Raw genomic sequence first — 11,424 nt, forward strand, 5'->3', positions numbered from 1 at the left:
AACAAGGATTCGACAACATATATGTTGTGGAGTGCTCACCTTTCACGCCACTTTTATAAAGAGACCAAGTATGGCTATGGGAGAAATAAAAGCAAAAGAAATGCTTTGTTTCTTTCTCAGATATTTACCCTTTTGCTGTGGCATCCCAAAATTCATGACGACCTCTAGTTACATTAAAGTTTATGAATAGGTGATGGAAGTACCATTAAGTTATTTATAGCCATTTAATCCATAATTTGCAATAAGATTTATGGCCAAACTTTTAATGGATAATTATGTGATAGGAAAGAAAATTCTATCATTGGTCATGTGTATTATAAATTGGAATTTATGAATTTGTGACTACAAGTTTTATGGCCTTATTAATTTTGCAAGTTAGGTATTTATTTAAGTGGAAAATGTTAATGGATGATCAAGGTTGGTGCTATAGGACAACTTGATAAAGAAGACTTTGTTCTTGACTATGCACTTTATAGATTTGATTTTATGGATTAATGTCACAAAGTCTTTTGGCCAATTTATTATGCAATTAGGTATTTATTTAAATGAGAATTAAGATGTATTATTAAAAATAAACTTGGGCCATTTAAGTTTGGACTTTAGGCCCAAGAATGTTGAGCCTAAAGTGGGCCAAAAGGCTGGCCCATGAAGCCCATTGGGCTGTCGATGCAAGGAGGGGGGAGGAGGAGCCGCATGGCCTCCTCAAGTGTCTTCAACTAGGGAGACACTTGTCTCCTTCTTGGGGACAAGTGTCCCTCCATGCAAAAAGGGAAGCATGCAAGTATTTAAACAACCAAAAAGAAAGAGAGAGAGGGAGTGGCCAGTTTTGAGAGAGTGAGAGAGAGAGAGGGGGACTTGTCGAGTGAGAGAGGGAACCGAGAGAGAGGAGGAAGAAGCCGTGTGTCCATCCGTTCGCTCGTCCGTCGCTCGTCGCCGTGCGTCTGTCGTCCACCGTCATGCTCGCTGTAGCTCGGTACAAAGGCAAGTTGGGATCTACATTCTGCTCTTGCATGTTGTATCTTTCATGTGTTTGAATGGTGGTGAATCTCGGACGTTTAGGGTGTAAGAAACCGAAACTTTGAGTGTGTTGCTTTGAAGTGGTAAGCTGTTTTCGAGTATACCGCCTGACCCAGAATGTTGTAGAGGCTTGCATGCGGGTTTTGAGTTGGATTTGTGCTTTGACTCCTTCACAAAAGTTATAGAAAACATCTTAAAGTATAACATACTAAAATTTTAGATAAAATGGCTGCGTTTTAAGGGGTGAAACCCTTCCTCTACGAAAACGTTAGATCTGAAACTGTTTTGTTGATCTCTTGGTGGTTTTGTGTGTTTCATGTTACTTTTTACTGAGAATTTCACTTTGACTTCTTCACTAAAGTTGTAGAGAACATCCTGAGGACTAACATACTCAAAATTTAAGTAAAAATAACAAGTTTATCCTAGTGAAACTATTTTTCCTTTGAAGACGATAGATCTGGAAGTATTGTACTGGACTCCAGCCACTTCGTGAACTATAAAGTGACTATCCGTTGAGAATATCACCTAGATCTCTTAATGAAAGTTGTATTGGATTTCTTGAGGCAAAACATATCAAAAATTCAGAGGAAATGAAGGAAGATAAGTAGGTGAAACCTTGATTTTTCGGAGACAGCTAAACCTGGACTGTTCGGTACTAGGAACAGGGGCTTCGACTGTCCATAGTTAATTATATAGGACGAATCTGGCATGGATTTATGCATGAAAAATATACCTTAGGGTCTTGAATATCACCTGGTAAAAGTTCATAATTTTTGGAGGCCATTCAGGTATTTAAATTAAAATATTTCAAGAACTGCGCAATCTGATTGTATCCGAATTTTGCAAGCTGTAATGTGTGAGCTATATCTTTTTGTGTGAAGTTCTTTTGGGCATGTGTTCTTCATGGAGTTGCTACCTATATGTCTTGCCTATCATATGTTCTGATTTTATAATTTTTGAAGATCATATGGATATTTAATTTATATGTTCTCCGAAATTGTGCAAGCTGGAATTTGGTAAATTTCAAAAAGTCATGATGTATGGATTGTATTGTCATAAGTGATTAGATCTTGCTGCATATGTGATGGTGATTGGAACTACATATAAGAATCAAATGCTGAAAATGATCTTGTTTGCCATCATATCATATGCCATGTTGAAATTGAGCCATAATTGCGAATGTGAACTATGATAAATGAGATGGCCGTCGGAGATGTGAGCTGACAATGCCCCGGAAGTGTCGGGATGCCTGGCCAGGGAGTGTAAATGCCGGATGCCCGGTGACCTAGTGGTGTAATTCCGGAGGATCCTCGGGAGTTTCGAGATGCCCGGTTGTATACGGTACGTAATTCCAGAGGGGAGGATCCTGGTGGTATGTCGGTACGTAATTCCGGAAGCCTTGGAGGTTTGTGCCTAGGGGGATTCCTCGTGATGCTAGTTGGGATACGAGATGCCCGGAGGTGTGTGCCGGATGCCCGGTGGCCTTAAATGGCTGAATGCTAAAGGTTCCTCACGATGCCAGGATTGGGTGCAAGTGATAAATTGTTGGATGCAAACATTGGTCCTTGGAAAGAAAAATTGATGAGATCTTTGTGAAAGATAAGAATTGAAAATGAATCATGTGCATGAGTATATGCATATGGCATGATGCATGATCGGCTTATGAAAATAAATTGATGCTATTTGATGTTGAAAATGCAATCATGAAGGCATGAATGGATCTCATAGTGATGTATGCTTGATAGCATGGATGATATGAATCATGATGGTATATGCACATATGGCATGGGTTTGAGATATGCATGAGTGCATGGTTGTATGTGCACCTATGGCATGGTATATGTATGACATGATGATGATGAGTGCATGGTTGTATGTGCACCTATGGTATGATTTATGTATGACATGATGGTGATGCATACATGAGGATGTATGTACATATGGTATGATGACATATGCATGGCTGCAAGGTAAGTTATGCTTGAATGCATGGACGATATGTGCTTTGTATGATACATTGATTGTTTTGTTTGATGCATTGAGTAGTTTGGTGGATCTTTACTGTTGAGTGGTTGTACTCACCCCTTTTGGGGAATAACATTTCAGACTAGATAAGATACCTCTGCTGCCACTGCCACCGATAGATGGATCAAGTGGTTGGATATGACCGCGAGGAGGAGGATAGCAAAGGAATGAACTTTTAGACGCCGACACTGATTGATGGACTTTAAGTATGCGACTGTTAGAGGAGATGCCGATCATCTTTTGAAGTATAGCCGAGTATAGAAAACATTGGCATTTTGATGTACCGATGAATGATGTCCATCTGGTTTAAGTAAATAAAAGTGTTAGGCTTTTACCTATAAATGTTTAGTTAGTGTGCATCGTTTCCTGAATATAGGGAAGTGAGTTGTTTGATATGCTTCCGTTACATGAATTGTGCAAGGGACCGATCTAAAAGATGTAAACCCCCAGGTTATATGGACTCGCTGCAATTTTAATGGTATCAGAGTGCCATGTTATTAGGGCAAGTGAAAAGTAAGCGAACTGTGGTGACCCCAATCGGATCGGGGCTGTCGAGAGGTGCCACATTTTCCCTCATAAGCAAAATATAATAAAAGATAGTGTGCCCATCCTTTATCCTTTAGTGCTCCTTCCTTAGTGCAATTCAGGAAACTTATTCAAGAATGAAAAATTTAATCTGTTTTGGAAAATATTTCTTAACAAATTCGATTTAACAAATCAATATCCAAATTCAAAATTGAGACAATAATTTAATAAGTGAGATATCTATGAATTTGTTTTGCCCTTTTACTTTGGAGCTACTTCTTAGCTATGAAGCATTGACACTCTCTAAGAGCCTTTGTGTCGTGTTGGACACTTTGACATGTATCTGACACTCTCGGACAATCTTCGACACTCGGTCAACATGTGTTAGAAAATCTGACATCTGATCAACTTTCTCAACATTTTCCAACACTCGAGTCGGAATTCTAACATACGAGTTTCCGACACATGATTCGAATATCAAGGTCAATTTAAAAACTTAATAAATGAGATGTCAAAATATATATGTGAAAAATAAAACACAATAATAAAAATAATTAATTGACAAAGAAGAAAAACATAATATTCTATTCTCTTCTACTTCCCTTGATATATAATTCACTATTTAAAGTTTTTTTTTTATCCTATTCCAACATATCTAACATGTGAGTCTAGAATATGGATTGTTTATTTTTTCTCCAAGTTTTAAGAATTATTGAAATAGAGTTGAGTTTATCAAATTGAAACAATGAATGATATTAATTAATGGCGGATTAATGTTTTTAGTGTATATTCATTCTAGGCTTTATTTATTTATTTATTTATTTATGAATTTGATTCAAATTAATTTGATGGAAATAATCATAAAAATAATAATTTATTATGTATATATAAAAATATATATTTAATATAGTTAGAATTTTCTGTTTTTTGAAAAATGACATGTCGGCGTGTCCTATCATGTCGTGTTTCGTGTTGCGTGTCAATGTCAATGTTACTTAGCTTCTTAGAGCTTCAAATTCATCTATTATCAGAAGGTTTAATGCACTCCTACATCCAACTTTATTAGCAATTAATTTGATTTTTGTTCTGTTGGCGGCTTACTGTTTGAGCTTTATCTCTTTGGTTCTCTGGCTCAGACGACAAACTGCAGGCCTTGGCACTCAGTGTCAGCGATTGTGGTCGAACTTCTTTGCGCTATTCCGGGTTGGTGGATTTTCATTGGGTTCAAGGAAGCAATCTTAGACATCTAGTTATATCGAAAGCTCAAATTCGACTGCTTTCGGTTAACGTAGTTCGACTTAGCTTCTATCAGACAGTCTCTAATAATTACTCTTGAGGTCAACAGTTGCACTGACTTGCCTCTATCTTGCTGACGTTTTTTTACGTTGTTTTTCCTGGAGAGGGGACATTGCTTCTTTGTTCCGAATTAACTTGATCATCTATAATCAGTTTCACGCCTCATCTGATACGAAGTTGAATCCTCAGAAAAACGGAGCTATATATAGCAGTATAGGGATCTATTGAAGTGAAAAAGATCTTTTGAACTTGCAGCCTTCAACTCGGTACTCCATCCTGTTGAATATTCAGGGATTTCCGCATGTTTTCGGAGATCTTTTTCAGAGATTATTGAATCTTAACCAAGAAAAATTCAATTCCAGAATTCCCAGTTAGCTAGACTATTCAACTTTCTCTCCCCTTTAGTGAGACCCCAAATAATAAAAGATCGGTCTCGTGTAGGATGGATTACTCTCAATGTTGCCCGTGACATTCTGAATTTTTAGATTTTGTTTTCGATTAAATAAATCGGGCATTTCATCGATGCGCCAATAGTTCTATTTCTTGAATTGGCCACTCACGGGATAACCAGCCTAAGCTGTTAAGAAATCTAAATGCAATAGACTTGAGAATTCGATTAAGAAACGACTGCTCGACCGTGCTAATTTGCAAGAGTCATTACGGTACTGTCGAAATCAATCAGAGATCGGAGATAAGTCGATTTGACTGAGATATGTGATCAAAGTGTGGTTGATTCCACCTGATTGCAAAATCCTAGTTGATCGGCACTAGATCGACTTTTCTGTCGTTTTGGTACTCGGTATCCAAATTTGAAACTTCGAGATTTTCACGACAATCAAAAGTCGCCAATGTGTTGAAGATGTACATTGTGACTCAAGATAAATCAATCACGGGTTAATTGCACTAAAAATTCCTAAAAGCTACATAATAGACTAAGTTACGCTAAAATGCGTCAGATTGAAATTAACCGTGAATTTGAACCAAATTTCAAAAATTAAAAATTATGTCGTGTCACGATCTATTTTAGGAACGTCGACTCATCCTACAAAGAATTTTTGGAGATTCCGAGATTTTTATGGAAAATTGATACGGACGTTACGGAAAAATAACATAAATTCGGATGGGCTAAGTCGAAGGAAATTTGGATTTCCAAGCCGAGCCTTTGGGTGTTGGGGACTTGCAGAAAATTGTATGGGATTTTTCTTCATTGAAATCGGATCTCGAATTGGAGAAATCAGAGAGGAAATTGAAGTTCTATTAGGTAAATTTGGAGGCTGGTTTATTGGTTGGAATTTTGGCATTAATTTGGATAATATCGTGGGATTTAAAGTGTGGAAAGTAATAGGGGACAAGTGAGTTAATGGAATGGCTAAGGTTTAATATTTTGGGCCCCTCCTTGGCTTCCTTTGCACGATTTCCTCCTCCTTCGTGCGTTGCTCTCGCTCGATCCCCTCTGTTTTGTTTTCGCTTTCATTCTCCTTCTCATCTCTTTCCGTCAACCCACAATTCCTCTTCATTTCTGCCGCCCCCATCCACTGTCTCTTCCTCTTGCTGTCTCCTCTGCCACCGAGCTCTCTCATCATCAACATCACCATCCACCATCTTTTGTTTCCCCTCTCCCCCGATGCCACGCATCCAGTCAACTCCAACAAGCTTAGTTGACTCATGTGCCACCGAAGCCCATCGATCCTTCCTCCAGCTGCCAGCGAAGCCCGAAGCCAACGATTATTCTCTCCATGGAGTTGCGTCGCCAAAACGTCCGCGTCCCCACGCCTGGTCAACAAACGAGCCCAGCAGAAGCCCTTCGTTGACCCCGCAACCGCGAATTCTCTCCGTCAGCTCGCCAGCGCCATCTCCAGCTCGCGTGATTCCAGTCCCCTTCGACCGAAGCAGCAGTCTTCACGCCAATGGCCCCTTCGTTTCAGTCCTGCTGGGCCCTTACGCTTGCAGCGGCCCAATTTGGTTGAATTCAAGCCTTGCAATAACCCAGCCACCGAAGCTGCTTCCTTCGTCCCTGTCTTCGGCCTAGCAGCTCAGCCCACGCCACTTGAAGCCCTGCTGCAGCAAGCCCAAATCAGTTTTTCAGTAATTCGACCCATCTCAGCCCATCTTAAAGCCAGATCAGGCCCACCCAAACTCAAGAACAAATCTCAACTTGGGCTGAGATTTGTTGGGCCAGTTTTAGGCCCGGTCCAAGCCCATTGACGCCGCCGCAAACCGGAGTTTCGGCCGCCGTCGCGGTGAACTGGTTTTCACATTAAACCGGTGAGTTTATGCACTAAACTCTTCTTAGTAGGCTAATGAAGTTTATGGGGTGTTTAGTTAATTTAATTAGGGATTATGTGGTTAGTTAGATTAGATTAGCAATTTAATTATTCAATTATGCATGTTGGGTGGTTAGATTAAATTAATTGAGGCTTAGATAAATCATATTATTTATCTAGAAGGGTTTGGGAATTTTCCGGGCTTGTTTCAGTATTTAATTTAGTGATTTTGGCCTAGAGTGGTATTTTTGGTATTTAAATTGATTTATTTAATTAATTTTGATAAGTATTTAATTATTAATTAGTTTTTCAGAAATTAGACAGGGATAGTTAGTGATTAGAATTTTGTGCTAATTGTAATAGTGTGGTTAATTTCTGCAATTGAGTGCTAATTGAAATTTTGAGTATTTAATTCCAGAAATTGCGAATTTCGATATTTATTCAAAAAATCCCAGATGTCAAATTTTAACACCGAAAATAGTTTTACACACTATATAAAATAGTGAGATTTCAAATTGGAGGATATCACTTTTTCTGAGTTGAGTTGATCGTGTACCCACATACGAGTATATTACTGTGTACTTTTAATACGAAGAAAATAGGCCAGGTTCACCATTTTAATTGAAGTATTTGAGTACAATGCATGGTGTCCTTGGCTAGAATTGAATGATCATGTGCTGGTTAAGAGAACCGTCCCTAGTGTGTGTCGGTGGACGTTAAAGGTTAAGAGAACCCGTTCTCGGTGTGTGTCAGTGGATGTTAAAGGATAAGAGAACCCATCCCCAGTGTGTATTGGTGGATATTACCGTCCACAGTGTGTGTCTATCCCCGGTGTGTCGGTGGATAAAGGACCGGCGTATGTCGGATAAAATTGCCTGTGTGGATAGTAATGATTAATTAGAACGCATATTGAGTGAAATTGATGCGCCGAATTATGCAACAAAATTGTGTGGCATGGAATGGGACATGCCATAACGATTTGGCCCTATAATCAGAACTCCTATGATTGAATTGATGGACTAATGTGTGTCAGTAACTCTTGCTCGTGTGAACAGTGACTGATTTAGACGTTCCAATTGATGTGTGAAATTGCTATATGCATATGGTTGTGATAAGAACTGTGCTAACATGCAGGAAGGACTGAGGCGAGGTAAGTTCTCTACTCTAATTGTGTGGTTAGGATGCTTCTTAGCGTATTACCCTCATAATCGGGTTTAGAGCGTGAACTCGCTGAGATTTATATCTCACCCCGTCATGAGTTTAAATTTTCAGGACCTTAGGGTGGAAGATCTGGAGCTGAGCTGAGGAGATCTGAGGTGTAGGTCAGATAGGACAGCCTCCTTTTGAGAGTCAGTCTTTTGTAGACCTTTGGTTGTTGACTTTTTGTAAATGACTTAGTATGTTTATAAAAGTATGTTTGTTTGTGAATTTATTGTCCTGCTTTTCTATCTCGAGATGGTTACTGTCAGGGGATTTATTATTTGCTTTTGTATGTGCAACAAAATGAAAAGATCGGCGACTCATCCTGGGAAGTCGCAAAATTTTATTGACCATAGAGGGATGGGCACATGCTCGAGAATCGGGACGTGACAATTGCCTCTCAGAGAATTGTTTAGAAGAATTGTGTTCTTGATGCTGCAATACCAATCCAAGCTCGAGGTGGGAAAAAGCTATTAGAAGTGGCTGCCGTACTAGCCCAGGGTCAGAGTGATATCTTAAGCTAATATGCCAAGCAGGCCTAACCATTGATCTTGTGCAACTGCGAAGTATCGAGAACTGGTTTTTACCAGTTTCAAGTGCTTGGAAGGAGTTGAGGAACAAAAGGAGGAAACGGCGATTTGTCGTTAGCTAATTCGTGTTTTCTGTGTGCTACAACGCAGAAGGCCCGATCATGTTTGTAAAGCGTGAACGTCGATCACTTGAAAGAAGTCAGATTTGTTCATGATGCTAAAATAGGCTACTAGTTAAAATGAAAATCGATGCCAAAAATCAAAAGAAAGTGGTCTGATGAATTGTTTATTCTATGATTTGGGAGTTCTTAAACAATTACAAATGTATTTGATAAGCAATATTATTACTTCCTTACAGCAAAAAAGCGGAAAAATAACAGCTATTCACCTAGACTAGATTTCCGGAAGAAATAAAAAGGAAGTCAAAAGAAGAAAGAGCTGGAATAGAGAATAACCATTGCAGCCTCGACTAAAACCGATTAACAGTTTGCAACCCCCTGAGGGGTAAATCGCGTCATAACCCTCAGAGGTGTAAGGCACATTGTAACCCACCGAGGGGTTAGGCATGCCGGTCGCAAGCAACCAAGTGCCACCGGGGATCAAGTTCCCAATGGTGAACTTCGAAGCCTCCGTCGTGCTTGTGATTACATGGTAACCTGCCCATGTCACCCTATTTGCAGTCGATGACCCAGGGCCTGTGTTCATATACTCTCCATAGTACAGAGTGTCCAGGGCAAAGTTATCGTCCCACTCCAACCACCCGGCCGAGTCAATCAGGCTATCAAAGTAGGTCCTCATGAAAACAGTTCTTGAATATTTTTGCCATGGCCTCCCAAGGTATGTCTTTACAGAGCTTTGAACCAATATCAACTCTGAATCAGCAATGACTTTGCAGTTGAGGATGGAGATGCCGGTGTTCTGGTTTGGGTTAGTTCGGCCTTGTGCAGTGATGGTATTGACTTTGTTAGGGGGGTTTCTAACATAAATGTTACAATTATGGAAAACGACGGCGGCATTTCCAAAGATGAAGTCAGTGGTGCCATAGATATCGCATCCGTTGTAGAATTGTCGTTTGGAATGAACGAAAAGAGTGTCCTGATAACCCTCAAAGCCACATCGATAGAAAACTGAGAGGTCAGAGCTAGAACGCAGAGCAACCGCTTGGTTATTGGCCGAGCCGGCAGTGTTACGAAAAGTGATGTCTTGAGCAATGAATCCATCGCCATCAACAGCTGAAACTCAAGATGAGAAATTATTAGCTCGGGTATGTCTGCCAGTTCATGTAATCTAAACCGGAAAGTATCTTAGCAAAATAAACATGGATCTCGAAATGTTTAATTTACTATCGCAGCAAACTAAACGTTAATAATCCTTCCCATTTTTTCTCTTTTTCCTTTCCAGTATTTATACTATATAAAATGCATAATATAAATAAATTACATGATAAACTCACCAACAGTTGCTGAATGGAAGGTAGTAAATCCTCCGGCATTACTTTTGCTTCCGGTAATTATGGTCTTTCCAATACCATCACCCACAAACGCGATGTTCTCCAATTTTGACCCCACTTCAACATTCTCTTCATAGGTACCGGCCTTGATATAGATTATGAACCTCGTTGTATCAGACCGCATTAAAGCCGCAGTTACAGCTTCGTTAATTGTCTTGTAGTTCCCAGAACCGTCTTGAGCCACCATAATATTTGCTGTAGATAGCACGGGCGAAGACTGTAAGAGCTTCCGATCGCTGGGCCTCACCCAAGTAGGGAACTCATTGGTGTAGTTTAGGGTAGTGTAGGGCACATAGTTTGCAGACAAAGTGTTGCTTATCAACTTGGAAACATTATTTGACATCAAGGGCAACACATTGTCTGAGATGCCAAGCTCGACAAAACCAGTTCCACAGGTCTGCAAGTTGGTCAGTGCGGCGCTAAGCCAGGTTTGCATGTCGTCTTGAGTACACTGGCGGTTGATGGTCCGGTTCAAGTGGTGGACTGTGTGCTCATAAAGCTTGAGGCAGTCAGCCCATGCAGCCTTCTCGCGTTCATCGCGGCACCCAGAGCCTAGCGAGTACATGTGGGTTCGGGCTAGCTGCGCGCTCTCGAGGGCGACTTGCATCGAGGCCCTGAGGAAATGGGACCTTCGCTTGAGAGGGGTTTGCTTAGGGTTGCGGGTCAAGAAGTGCTCACAGGGTTGCGGGTAAGGCATTTTGCTACACCATGATTTCACAACACTAGAGGAATAGCCAGAGATGGTTTGAGATAGCAAAAGAAGCAAAAAGAGATAGGTGATCGCCTTCTGATAAAAACCCATTTTGATGGATTTTGCGTATTGCCAAGTGGAATTAAGTGAAAGAGAAGTTGAGATCGGTGATGTTGAATTGGGGTGGTTCGGTTGCCTTTGATTGGTCCGTTTATGTAATAAGTGATAATAGCGACAAGAGGGAATCAGCTACACCACCTTACATGGAACTTGCTTTTGAATATCATAGAATGACCGATGGATTACAAAAAACCGTGTTGCGAACACGTTGTTAACGTGACGGGTGCAAAAGCTACTGTTCATCTG

At 40.3% G+C, this 11,424-nt stretch overlaps 1 protein-coding gene across 1 annotated transcript; it reads right to left on the reverse strand.

The window, feature by feature from the left end:
• Positions 1-4,813: 4,813 nt before the first annotated feature.
• Positions 4,814-11,169, reverse strand: LOC104446300 (pectinesterase 2). The gene is made up of 3 exons (XM_039302297.1): positions 10,311-11,169; positions 9,410-10,089; positions 4,814-4,936 (listed from the first exon to the last, which is right to left on the reverse strand). The coding sequence occupies exons 1-3, from the start codon at positions 11,167-11,169 to the stop codon at positions 4,814-4,816; spliced, it is 1,662 nt and encodes a 553-aa protein (XP_039158231.1).
• Between the last annotated feature and the right edge of the window lie 255 nt (positions 11,170-11,424).

This window comes from Eucalyptus grandis, chromosome 9 (genome assembly GCF_016545825.1).
Source record: "Eucalyptus grandis isolate ANBG69807.140 chromosome 9, ASM1654582v1, whole genome shotgun sequence".
Classification (NCBI taxonomy): Eukaryota; Viridiplantae; Streptophyta; class Magnoliopsida; order Myrtales; family Myrtaceae; genus Eucalyptus; species Eucalyptus grandis.

Coding starts and splice junctions, on each gene's coding strand:
- LOC104446300 (XM_039302297.1), bottom strand. CDS start 11,169: ATGGGTTTTTATCAGAAGGCGATCACCTATCTCTTTTTGCTTCTTTTG. Junction 10,090..10,310: donor CTTCCATTCAGCAACTGTTG/GTGAGTTTATCA, acceptor CTTGAGTTTCAG/CTGTTGATGGCGATGGATTC. Junction 4,937..9,409: donor CCGGCATGCCTAACCCCTCG/GTGGGTTACAAT, acceptor AAAAAACGTCAG/CAAGATAGAGGCAAGTCAGT.